A 13,754-nucleotide genomic window follows, 5' to 3' on the forward strand; every position below is an offset into this window, starting at 1 on the left:
ATAGAATCATAGCTAAAAAATTGGAGTTCTGTAAAATCTGGCAACTCCAACTGCCCAAAATCCCAGCTTTTGACTCAAGATTTCAAGATTTTTCTGCCTAACACTTATAGCTTTGTGATTAGTGGTGCGGCTTTAAAAATGACAGAGTGCCAGGCAACAGTTAATCTATGAAATGCTAAATTTCATTGACCAATCATATCTTTAACTTCATGATAACAAACCCCACACATCTGAGACAATAAGTTCTGCTGCTGTGTGAAAAAAATATACCATCATTTAATTACGGTTTGTTACATAGCCCTATATTTACAGTTTTGTTTAGAAATAATTGTGTATGTGATTTTGTTTTTAAAATCTTTAAGCAGTAAACTAATCTCAGGTTTGTTGTTATTTCAGTGCTAACTTCCAAGACTTTGTGAGACCATGTCACAATTCAACATCAACGGCTCTGATGGGTTAAACAACTCACAGATAATGAACAATCCTCATAAAGTGGAGTATGCGGAAGCAGTGTTTATCTGGATTTTGAGCGTCTTTGAGATTCCAGTCGTCCTGGTAACCCTGTTTGCACTGTGTTTTCTCATCAAGTCTCATCGTGCTGCTTCGGTTTATGTGATACATTTGATTCTTTCAGATCTGTTACAGATCGGTTTTATAAACGTATTAACAACCGAATTAGCGAATGCTGCACTGTGGAGTGGATATAAGTATTGTTTGATTGTGGGCTTGTTTTTCATGGCAATTATTGCTTTTGAAAGATACATTTTAGTTTCTCATCCTCACTGGTACAGATCTCACCATTCAGTAAAAATATCTTGTTTTATTTCTTTTATCATCTGGTTAGTGCCTTTGACCTTTGTACAGATTGGAGATGAAGAGAAGTTTACCATGCTTTCTCAATGTATAGCCTGTTTTATACCTTACTCAGTAATCGTCCTGTGTTTTGTTGGTACTTGGAGGGGTCTCTCTCATGCAATATCACTTACTTCTCATAAGCGGAAATTAATTTTGGGCAGTCTGTCTCTTGTGCTGTTAAACTACACATTACTTATCCTCCCCCTCTCTATTACAAGTTTTTGTATCATGTTTTTTAAGTCCCTACCTCCTATTGTTGTGAATCTTTATCTATTTTGTCACTGTCTCTTGTATCTCAACCCAGTTGCTGACTGTTTATTGTACTTGTTCATGAGGAGTGATGCTGACAAAATAATGAGGTCTCTTTTCTACTGTTGCAGTTCACCACAATCCATAACAGCCAGTACTAACACTCATATAACAGCAGCATCATGATGTTCAATATCCTAAAAGTGTATTTTGGTAGTAACTTTAAAGTGGTAGTGAAATCCTCATTTGTATTTTATTTATTTTATTTTCATAAAAGAAGTGTAGACTTTTTGTCTGATTTTCATGTGTGTTTCAGGCATGAATGATGAAGTACATTTGCATGTGGATTTTTAGCTTTCTCTCATGCACAAACAAAGTATGTGTTTGTGGATTTGAATGTACATGGGTGTCCGTGTCTGTGTTCCCCTGTTTTGTTGAAGGACAGGAAGTGAGCACAGAAACAATAGGAAGAGAAACACTACAAAGTAACAGGCCTTTAACAAAACAGGGGAACACAGGCTGGGATTATAACAATGGGAGAGAATTCTGAAGGTACTTTAGCTTAATTTTTACTCATTTGAATTACTATACTTTGTGTAAAATGAAAAATTATAATTAATAAAAGGCTATTGGTCTGCTTGGTGGCCTATTAGAGTGTAACAGTCAGATTCCGGAAGTAAAAATTCTATTCTTTGTCTCCATAGAGAAAAAAGATTTTTAGCAATAACTTATAAACCTTTAAAGACTAAACCTACTGTGATCCTTTATCTATCTATCCATCTATCTATCTAGAGAGAAAGAAAGAGAGCTGGGTAACTGACTACATGTAATCCTGATTATGTAATCAGATTCCAAAAATCTGTACTTGTAATTAGATTATATTACATTTTAAAATACTTAATAATCATAAGTTACAAGTTATATTGATAATATGATATTATTTACATAATAGCAATAAATTATTCATCTCCCTAATTCTTCTGTTTCATCTTTTAATTTTCCTTTGTGAAATAGCCTACTGCTTATATACATTCATAAAGTCAGTTTTGTGGGCATTCACACATAGAGCGGTCACTACTTCGGTGGCTATAATTACACAGAAAATTGAGAGGCCACACAGCATTTGACCCCTGGATTTACAAAAATCATTTCAATTTTAAGAAGTGCTTTGTCAACATCTCAGCTTTGTATCAACTACTGATAAACACATTTATTTTTATTTGAATTATCACTCAGTGAGTGGGTTTTTTGTCTTACAAACACATTAAAATGCACAAATTCATGTTGTTTCTTATTTACATGCAGGAATTCTTAAACTTTTCACCCAACCTCTTTCATCTAATATAAGTTCCCTCCGAGATTTTAAGGCTGTAAGTTAGTAATTAACACATTTGCACGTTCTCTGAAGTTGATTAACAATCATATGACATACAAGTAAACAAATAAAATATTTCATCTTCATATACAAGATATTTCATTATTTTTAGTGTTTTATTTTGAATGATTTATTTTAAAATTATTTGTTTTTGATTAGCTTTTCGTGAAACTCACAAACCCCCTGCAGTTCCTTCACAATCCTCAGTTTGAGAACCCTTGACATAATGTAATGTGTGTTGTTAATTACAACAAATGGAATATATTTTCTATACCTTTGTATTTTTATATCAATATAGTCCAAGGGATATACCATCTGATTTGTCCTCTGATCAGTTTCAAGTTAGATTTCTCCATTTCTGACAATTTGTGCTACCCTGTCAGATTTTGCTACCTCCCATTAAAACAGATGGTAGCATAATTCGACAGCGAAAAATGCTACCTATCAGATTTTGCTTCCAGCATGATATTAATATTGTGTGAGGCTTTATTAACGTGTACACCTACCCCAACCCTAAAATAACATTACAGTATGAAAAACACAGTGTTGGTAGCACAATCTGACAGGTAGCATTATTTGTTAAAACACCCCGGCAAGTTTGCCTTAACACCAAGTCCAAGTCGAGGAGTATATAATTTGACTGTAAAAAAAAAAAAAAAATCGTCCTTCCGAGACGACTTAATATGACGTCATAAAGAGCATTTAAAGCGATTTGGAAAAAAAGCGTTCTAAATGACTCTTGGTACGTTCGGAGTTTATGTTCAGCGGATGATGTACCTGTTCTCCTCGCGGAATTACTGGCACGGTTCTCTCATGTAACTCCGTCGTATTTTACGTTACCTGCTGACCGGTAACTTACGACTTTGCACCCAGCTTCACGTGCAGACCCCTTGTGGTACGTAAAAGCAGGATAAGTCGGTATAGTTGACCCCCCCTGCCGGGCTGTGGTGGTCTGTGGGTGTGCAGCCGTGCAGGGGGGTCGTGTAGAGTTGTAAATGACCCATGTGGTGTAGTGCGTTGTGTGTGGTGGGGGGTGTGACACACGGTGATTGACAACAGAAGAGCGGGGTGGTTTTTCTTTCTAACCTAATAAGCTTTAATGGTTTATAGCAACCCCACCCGACCCCGCCCTTCATTAGTAAAAGTTGTTAATCACAGTTAACACCTGCTATAAACCATATTTATGAGTAGATATACATCAAATACATATTTTGAAGTAATGAGGAAAATTACTAATACATTAAATGATATTGGAATCCAATAAACTCAGAGCTGAAACTGAATGATTATTGTGTTGTTGTCTTAATTTTAAACACTTCAAACACATGATTCAAATCCAGCAAGATGTGATGCAGCACCCAAATAAGACTTCCGTGCATGTTACCTATATAGCTATAACCTATAAATTAGCTTTTACTAACTTAAAAATTAAACTAAACAGGTTATTCAACCAGAGTGGATCCACTAAACTCCACTAATTCTAATTTCTAACTAATAGATACATTTTAATTAACATTTACTACTTAACTTTTATTACTTACCTTTACTATTTACTTTTATTACTTACCTTCTCTTACCTGCAGGATTTTTCCATCCATTTGAATAATTGTTTTGTGTACTGTTTGTCTGTCTAACAGTAAAGTTCTAGCTTTTTATTTAATACATCTGATCTCCAGTCTAATTTTATATTTGTACACCACTCTCACTATATGTTTCTTTCAACTGTCAGTCTCCAACATAGCAGGCTCATAGAGACATTCTGAAAAAAAAATTGTTAGGAAAATGCTGCAAAAAAAAGAAATTTTTTCATATTTATATAGTATCTCACCTGACTGGCCCTGTTTGACCACACTATAAAAACAATTTGAGTCAACTTAAAATAATTGTAAGTTCAGTCAACTCAAAAAAGGTTTAGTCAACTTGAAATGTTAAGTTTTACTAAGTGACAACTTAGATATTTGAGTTGATTCAACTTACAATTTTAAGGCAGCCGAGTACAAACATAGCTAAGTTAAGTTTAACAACCAATTTTTTAGTTTAGTCAACTAATATCAAAATAATAAGTTGTCACTTAGTACAGCTTAACATTTCAAGTTCACTAAACATATTTGAGTTGACTGAACTTAAAATATTAAGGCAGCAGGGTAACAAATTATTTTAAGTTGACTTAACAAATCTTGTTTTTTTTTTTTAAATTCCACTTATGTTATAGTTATCGGATGACGAAATTTGAGATTCTGCAGTAAAATTGTCAAGAAATATTAGCAAATAAGCACAACATGATTCTGCACGTGGGTAACAAACATTTGTGAGGTGATATCTGTTTGTGATATTGATAATGTGTTTGTAAATGTTGTTTGAAAGTAAAAGCGGTAACAGACCTGATTCAACTCATCATATGACTAGTAATTTTCTAAAACCAGATTGCAATGTTGGGGGCCTTCCAGGAAAATGGTAAGGCAACACTAAGAATATTGTGCATGAGTATCCTCTGATACAGTATTTTATATGCAAAGTGTTTTCTGATAACCTTACAGCATTAAAATGTTCCCTTTAAGATTATAAATAAATAACCCTTCTGAAAATGCCATGAAAATGTGGAGAGAAAGCAGATAAGTATGCTTTCAGGGATGTTCTGAATAAACTAAATGAATAATTGAATAATTTATCGCAATAAATTATTAGTGGGATATCTGAAATCCACACAATATTAAAAATGTATATAAAATGTATAAAAAAATATAAATGTATTGATAATGAACATGCACTAATGAGACCAGAAATGTGCAAATAAAATGTAATCGATTGATTACATGCTTTTAAGGCTTTTTAACAGGCTTTTGGGTTGTTAATGGGGAAAATGGATAATAACTGCACAGAACAAAACAATATGTGGTTTTTGCTCAACACCAAAGGGAAAACATTAGCTTCTTGGAAAGGCATTTAAAACTTAAACTGTATGTCAAATTGCTCAGAACTTCATCATCAGCTGCAACAACATCTTCAGCGCTGTGCGGACTCCAGATAAGAGAAAGTCTTCTATGTATATGAAAATTTATTTCCATATGTTATTACATCTGTAATGCGTGTAATTGCTGACATAAAAAAGATTATTTGTTTATTTAGACGTGTTTATAAAGTATGATAACCTTGAACAGCATATATGTACTAGAACTTCTTAAGTAAATGGATCTACATTCTGATTCCAGGTAAGAACCATTAAATGTCACTAAACACTTGTTCATTTTGTTAGCTGTCTGTATTATCATATTTTTTTAACTGTAAATACATAAATCATTTTATAAATGATATGTATTAAATACATATGAACAGGAAAATGAAGAGCTGATATTTATACATAGACACCAGTTAGAAGAAGAAAAAGAGAAAAGAAAAAATCACTCATGAACTAGCTATCTAGCCAGTTTAGCCAACTGTTAATGCTGATAATTCTGCATGACAAAAAGTAAATTACAATCCATTACATAGGCATATTAGAAATAAGAAATAAAAGCCTCTTTATACTGTATGTTTGATAACCTTTAAACATACAACAAATAAACTGTGTCAGCTAGTTTCCAAAGCAACATTTCTTATTTCTAAATTTAGTTTAACTTGATGTACTAAAACTTATTACTGAACTGGAAACTACATAGACATAATGTGCAACTACATAGACATAATGTGATCTTACTCTCTAGCTGATTACTGTGATTGTGAAAACAAACAGTTTTAGAGAGTTTGTCATTAAATAATAGTACACAGGTTATGAGCCAGTTAAATAAATTAAACAGAGTCATTCTTCGAAGGCCATATAGATGAAACTGCACACACATCTATGTTGTCTGAACAAAGTCATTACATTTATGTGAGCTACACTGAGTAGATTTTAATAACAAAATTAAATCTCAAATATTGGTTATTATGCTTGGAATCTTTGTATCCTCTAACTGAATTTTCTTTAGCCATAACTATGGTTTTCAGTGTCACATGCACCTTCAGAAATCATTTATGCTGATTTATTTTTCATTTCACTGTGTGTGTCTCCATAATGATTGCATTCTAGTGCCAGCTCTACATTAGAGTTGGCCTAGATCTTAACAGCATAGATAGTGATAAAGGTCTTAAAGCGCTTGAACATGGTAATCCCTGCATGCAGCTATCTTGCTGAGAAATTCATTCAAATTCATTCAGTAAGTTCAACTGGTCACACCAGTCAAACCAGTCAGCTGACAGCTCAGCTGATTCATGATGTCTACCAAGCATTGCATGGCTGGATGTTGATGTTAAAGCTGATCTAATTGTTCAATACATCATTTTATATTTTGGACTTTATAGCTCGATTTATGTCAATTCTGAGGGAAAAAAGCCATAAGCGTGGGATAGAAACATATCTTGGGTTAATGGGTTTCATAGACTTCTGGTTTGAAAACTGGCCAACAAATATGCTCTGCCCACAAAAAACGTCATTGTTTGCAGGAACCAGTTGTAAATTCATTTGCAAATAAGTAGTCAAAACGTATTTTCAGAAATTCCAGGAGATGTGCACACATCGTTTTTATCGTGAAAAATAGATTATAATTACCAAAGCTGATAGTAGAGCTGCTCAGGAGGTCATTTAAACAAACTGAACACTTCAGGCCTATAAACACTGTACATTAATATGTCATATATATATCAGTGACCGTTGACTATTTTAACCGGGTATGCTATGTAATTTATTACAGACGACAAACAAGATACAGCATGGCAGGCATTGATTTAATAGTAGGGCTGTTGCCAGGAATAGCCTTTAGGTGGTAGTGTCTTCCCAAATGCCTACACACACACATACACACACACACACACACACACACATAGGTATTTCTTATCATTATGGGGACATTTCATAGGAATAATGACTTTTATATTGTACAAATATTTTCTATCCCCTTACCGTAACCCTACCCCTAAACCTACTCCTCACACAAATTTTGCAAATTTTGTTTACACAAAGTCTTACCGTTATCCCTGGTGAAAAAAACAGCATATGCTGGTTAGGTAGGTTTTGATGCTGGTTTAAGCTGGTCCTTTGCTGGTTCATGCTGGTCCTTGACCAGCAACATGACCAGCATAAACCAGCAAAGGATCAAAACATACCTACCAGCATATGCTGGTTTTTTCACCAGGGATGTCAACAAATGTCAACAATCCCTGCTGAAAAAAGAAGCCATCACAGAAATTCTGATGGTTTCCACTACAAACACCATTATAAACCATTAAAACCATTAAAAATGGTTTTCTGTAGTGTGTTTTGGGAAATGTTCCATTAGGATTTAGTGTTTTTAACAAGCCACCAAAAGAAGGCGACCAATTACCAGTAGAAACCACAGGGTCCATTACAGTTTCGATTAAAACCAATACAAGTCCCTTTATAACCAGTAAAACCATTACAAATTTGGTGATGGTGTCTATTGTTTTTTTCGGCAGGGATGCCTTTTAGTGCTTTACCACAGAGCAAGTTTCAGGACTGGGATTTATGCTATGACAACCTAAAACGATGATACAAAACAAATAGTGAGACTTATAGTGTTGTCTAGCATATATCAGTATATAGCATATATATCATATATAAATATCATTGCCACTGACTGGGGCAGAACCTTGATGGGCAACTGAGCAAATTAATTGCCCATCAAATTAATAGATTTTTAAATGCTTCTCGTTATTGTTCTATTAAGAGATTTAAATATTGGCCTGTTTTGTTTTTTTATTTAGATAGAATATCATATAGTTCTCTGTAGTGAATCGACATGTCTTGGTCTCCTCAGTGTTTCATATTTAAAGAAAACACGCAAACTGAGAGACTGAGTATGGATGTATGTGGAAGAACAAAATATGAATAGCACAGTTTACTTAAAAATTAAAACCCATAGAACGTTCCTGAAGAAACACATGACGGATTATTTCCGGGTTGGCCTACAAATTGACGTCACGACCGAACAGCTCTATTTCCGCAACGTATAAAGAGTCGAAAGTTTAACTCCATCGCACATGCAACCGTGCTAGTTTAGGTCTTCGGAGGTCTGGCAACAAAATATTTTACAATGTCGGCGTGTGCATTGAGAGTGCTTCTCCAGCGAGCGGCTGTGATGCGTAAAGCGGCGCACAAAACGTTCAGTCAAACGAGAGCATTTCCACAATGCGTGACGGGGAGCTACACACACAGCAGAGAAATAAACACATTAACAAATCCACTAAGGTAAGAAACTGTCTTTTAAGTAGTATTGAGTCATTAGGACCTATCCGTGTTAGCAGTTTTGTCAACAGAGATGTAATGTCGCGAAAAGTGTCGCCTATATGAATACGTAACGTCATGAGGTTAGATAATAAAATGTCAAAAGGACATTTTGGTGTTTTTCTGAAGAACAAAAATCTTTAGCGCTTCTGTCAAACAAAACATGCCACCATTCACAGTTTCTTGGGGTTCACATGACAATGTTGAAAATACAATAGTTGTCAGATGTTAGTGGATCATGTTGTTAGTTTGTGATAAACTATACCTTTGTGAACGTGAGGGGAACTGAGTCCATAAATTGACAAAAATGACCTTGAGATAAGTTGGCTAAAAGTCATTGGAATCATGGTTCAGATAAGCCTAGAGTGATCTAGCATAATCTGTTTGCATTGACACATGGTTTGATATTTTAGATCTAATACAATGTCATTCACGTATTTTAAGTGTGGCTTATTTGTACAGCTGTTTTTTTGGGTTCACTGTATTTCCCAGTTGTGCAGTAGGTTGAGCGGGTTTATTTTATTTATTTTTTCTCTGCTTTTATGTTGTAGGTCAAGGCTGTTGGGTTACATTTACACTGAGTGATGTGGGCATTGTGTAATAACGTGCTCCTCTTTATTTTACTTTATCTATCTTTATCTCATTTTTATCTTTGGGTCTATGGTAATTAAGAACGTAGACTGTTGTTATAGTTGATACATTGATATCTGGAGCTTCCTCAAGGTCATTTTATACACACATCCTCATATGTACTTGATCAGAATTTGACTTTGACTATATTTCACAGTCTTTACCATTGTTCAGGGCATTGCAGTATGCTAATACAGTTGACTACTGAGATGCCTACAATACTGCTCAAAAGTTTGAGGTATCAGCGTATTAGAAAGTCTTCTGAGGGATCACGGGACACTGAAAACTTTGTATCACAGAAATAAATACCATTTTAAAATAATAATGGAAAACAGTTGTTTTAAATTGTAATAATATATCACAGATGTTACAGTTAATTTTGATCAAGTAAACACAGCCTTGTTAAGCATAACTGACTTCCTTAAAAAAATGTGAGTGGTATTTGCATGTCTAGTGTGTAACTCTGTGGTCTCTCGCATTTCATACAAACTGATTGCAAAAAAATGACCTCAAAGGACTTCTGTTTTACATTGTACTATAAAACATTGTACTGTGAATGGACAAAGTAAGCAGACATTTTCAATATAACATCTTTGGCCTACTGAAGACCACTGCATCTAAATCTTCTCCATGCTCACTTTTGTGTGTAAGCCTCCATGCATAAATCGTCTTTTCTCAGGAGGATTTTATCAGGGCTTAGGGGAATTCATGCTCAGGATATTGTTGTAGCTGTGTACTGAACTGTAAATGACTACTCTTTATTCAGTTAGCACAGAAGCTAGCTAGTGTTTAAAATGTAAATATGTAGAACAGATGTGTGATGGGGAAAGTATGAATGAAATGCATCTACCGTAATTGTTTTTTTTTTTTTTTGGCTATAACATTTGCCCATTTTACATAATGAAAGTCTCAATCCATCAAGGCCTATTTTTAGACAAAAGTGTGCATTTTTCAGGGACCTACATTTCAAGGGAAATCCTTTGGCTTTTTAAACAATGGTCTGATTAACAATAACATTAAGAGGTTTAGCCAAAGTTTTCAGCAAAAGGGGCTTAAGGATACAACAAATCATTGTTCTAGGTTTTTCACATAGCACTTTCGATGTTAATGATGATGGCTTCGTCTTTGCACCTTAAAATGTCTCTGTGCAGGGCTGAGGACAAGGTGACAGTTCACTTTTTGAATCGAGATGGAAAAAGGATCACGGTGAAAGCTTTACCTGGAGAATCACTACTCGATGTTGTTGTTAACAATGATCTAGATATTGATGGATTTGGTAAGTTTTACATGTTCAGACAAATATGCATATTTCTTTCACACACTACAAGAAGTAAAAACCTGCAGTTTCTTCCTGCTCTGATCCACATTTTTTGCATATTTTGGACCATGAGGGCACAATTATGATGCTTCCTGGTGCTATTTTTACCACAAGAGAACTGATAAAATACTGATACCATGACCACAGCTACTGAAAGAGCTTGGATATAAGCATAAGCTTAAACTGCAGCGTCGTGGCAAGCGTTGACACATTTACATCCTGCCCGGATGGCATCTAGTGTTTCTTGTCTCTGCTGTTTGCAAGCTCTTTCAGTTGCTGTGGCCTAATAAAAGCCTCACAGGCATCAGGACTAAAGTGGAGAGAACAAGACACGGGTCTTTATGAAGTTTTATTCGTCCACAGGGATCTTCCCATTCTTTGCTCCTCTTCTTATCACTAGGAAAAGCAGTGAAGACTTGCATCACTTGTCCTGTTGCCCTTTGACTGAAAATTACAACCAAAAGCAACAAAATGTGGCATTGTATCAGTATTTCATTTTCTGAGTTGTGTTGCAGTAAAAATAGCAACAGATAGCGCAGTAGCTCAGAGTGCAACCATTTCACATAATCGAAATAATAGCGCCCCCCATAGTCAAAATATGTATAAACTGTGGATTTTTTTTTATATAACAAAAGTCTTTCTTTGGTTTTCTACTACATATAACGTAAATGCTGAAATATCAAGCCATACAAGTCGTAATATCCGGGTGTCACCTAACATAGTCAGGTTGATTCAGGTTATATTAAATCATATTTTTGATTTCAGTAAATCCAGTTAGTTTAGATGTTACAACGTGAATTACATTTTTAGGCTAGCTGACAAAACCATTTTACAGTGCATATAGTGTACTGACTATGAGGACTCCAGATTGACTCAAAAATAGTAAAACTGATTTGCTCATTGTGAACAGGTCAATGTCAACAGTCAATGTCAATGTAACTGAACTGTGAGTTGTACTAGGTTGCAGGCTAATATTTTGTGTCTCTCTTTTGGGTTGTTGAACTAGGTGCATGTGAGGGAACTTTGGCCTGCTCTACGTGCCACCTTATTTTCGAGGAGGCCGTTTATAAGAAGCTTGGACCTATTACTGATGAGGAAATGGACATGCTGGACTTGGCTTATGGGCTTACGGACACGTGAGTGAACCAAATCATTCAACAATAGGAGATCATTTTAAAATTGTCTTTAAAAGGCATGCAATCGCTTCAGATGAAGAACGTGTCTTTTTTTGATGTTGAAATACACTTTCCTAAATATGCAGAGACAACAATTAGTAAGCCATTCATCGGTTGATTCCCCTATAAATGTAAACACAGTAGCTCACTATCATTACTCTCTGTTTGTTTAAGCCAGCGGTTTTCAAACCGGTCCCGCGAGCACCCCCAACACTGCACTTTTTTTTTTAGGTCTCTCAGATCTGACACACCCATTTTAGGTCTTGCTGTCGCTACGAATGAGCTGATGAGTTGAATCAGGTGTGATAGATGGGGGAGACACAGAAAACGTGCAGAGTTGGGGGTGCTCGCAGGACCGGTTTGAAAACCACTGACCAATAGAGTGAGGTGACTGTGCATTAAAAAGTTCACATCTTTTGATTTTGTTTTAGCGATTCATGATTTGGCTGGATTTGAATATTCATGGCAGATTTTCACATTTCTATTTTGCATGTACATCTTTTAGATCTCGTCTTGGCTGCCAGGTGTGTTTGAGTAAAGATCTGGATGGGATGATTTTGCGTGTGCCAGACGTGATATCTGATGCTCGAGTTGAGAGTGAAAAAGAGTCCTCCGCAGGCCCACCCAAAATATAATCTATAAAATAAAGCCCACCGTATCTCATACACACTGCATTATGGAGGTATCTTTAATAGCAAGTATTTTAATATGTACTACTTTAATAGAAAACTGCAATTTAAATGATAACATTTATCGTTTAATATTATTTACAGGCTGCCGTAAGTAGTTTTTATAATTTTAGTGATTGTAATTTTGTAATTGTGCAGATTCTGCAATTCTTTGTGTCAGAATGAGAGGTAGGAGCGTCTTGTTGCTGTACATTTTGAATGCAGAAATAAATGTAACTGATTTATTGCAATAAATATGATGTTTAACTTTTTAAGTTGTTTTATTTGTTTGATTTTTGTATTTGAAAGCTGGAACTTCATCCTCAAGCAAGTGCATGTTTTATTTATATTGTTGATAACACTTTACAATAAGGTTCATTAGTTAACAATAGTTATCTACATTAGTTAAAATGAACTAAGAATGAACAATACTTCTACAGCATGTATTAATGTTAATTTCAGCATTTACCAATGCATTATTTAAATCACAAGTTGTGTTTGTTAACATTAGTTAATGCACTATGAACTAACATGAACAAACAACGAACGACTAATTTTTAACTATCATTACCAAAGATTAATAAGTATTATAATAAATGTATTGTTCATTGTTCATCCATGTTAGTTAATACATCAACTAATGTTAACAAATGACACATTATTTCTGTTGTTACACGCTATGTCTTAGTTATATTGATGTGTTAAAAATGTTGACATGACTACAAAGAGAATGTTGAAGGAGAAGTCCACTTCTCCTTTAACAACAATTCACAAATAATGTACTCACCCCCTTGTCATCCAAGATGTTTATTTCTTTCTGTCTTCAGTCGTAAAGAAATTATGGTTTTTGAGGAAAGCATTTTAGGATTTTTCTTCATATAATTCGCTAGATAAGACCCTTCTTCCTTGGCTGGGATCGTTTAGAGCCCTTTGAAGCTGAATTTAAACTACTTTTTTGAAGTTCAAAATCGGGGGCACAATTGAAGTCCATTATATAAAGAAAAATCCTAAAATGTTTTCCTCAAAAAACGTAATTTCTTTACGACTGAAGACAGAAAGACATAAACATCTTGGATGACAAGGGGGTGAGTACATTATTTGTGAATTGTTGTTCTAGAAGTGGACTTCTCCTTTAAGTACTGCGCCAAAATGTTTGCAAAAATGAACACTTGTTGAAAAATAGAGCACAGCACACACAGGTGGGATT

At 34.9% G+C, this 13,754-nt stretch overlaps 1 protein-coding gene across 1 annotated transcript; it reads left to right on the forward strand.

Moving 5' to 3' along the window:
* Positions 1-8,444: 8,444 nt before the first annotated feature.
* On the forward strand, positions 8,445-12,822 carry fdx1 (ferredoxin 1). The gene is made up of 4 exons (XM_051119740.1): positions 8,445-8,720; positions 10,538-10,662; positions 11,711-11,840; positions 12,385-12,822. Exons 1-4 carry the CDS (start codon positions 8,566-8,568, stop codon positions 12,512-12,514), a joined length of 540 nt encoding a protein of 179 aa, XP_050975697.1. The 5' UTR covers positions 8,445-8,565; the 3' UTR covers positions 12,515-12,822.
* The last annotated feature ends 932 nt before the right edge of the window (positions 12,823-13,754 follow it).

The sequence above is a fragment of the Labeo rohita genome, chromosome 9, assembly GCF_022985175.1.
Source record: "Labeo rohita strain BAU-BD-2019 chromosome 9, IGBB_LRoh.1.0, whole genome shotgun sequence".
NCBI classification, from domain to species: domain Eukaryota; kingdom Metazoa; phylum Chordata; class Actinopteri; order Cypriniformes; family Cyprinidae; genus Labeo; species Labeo rohita.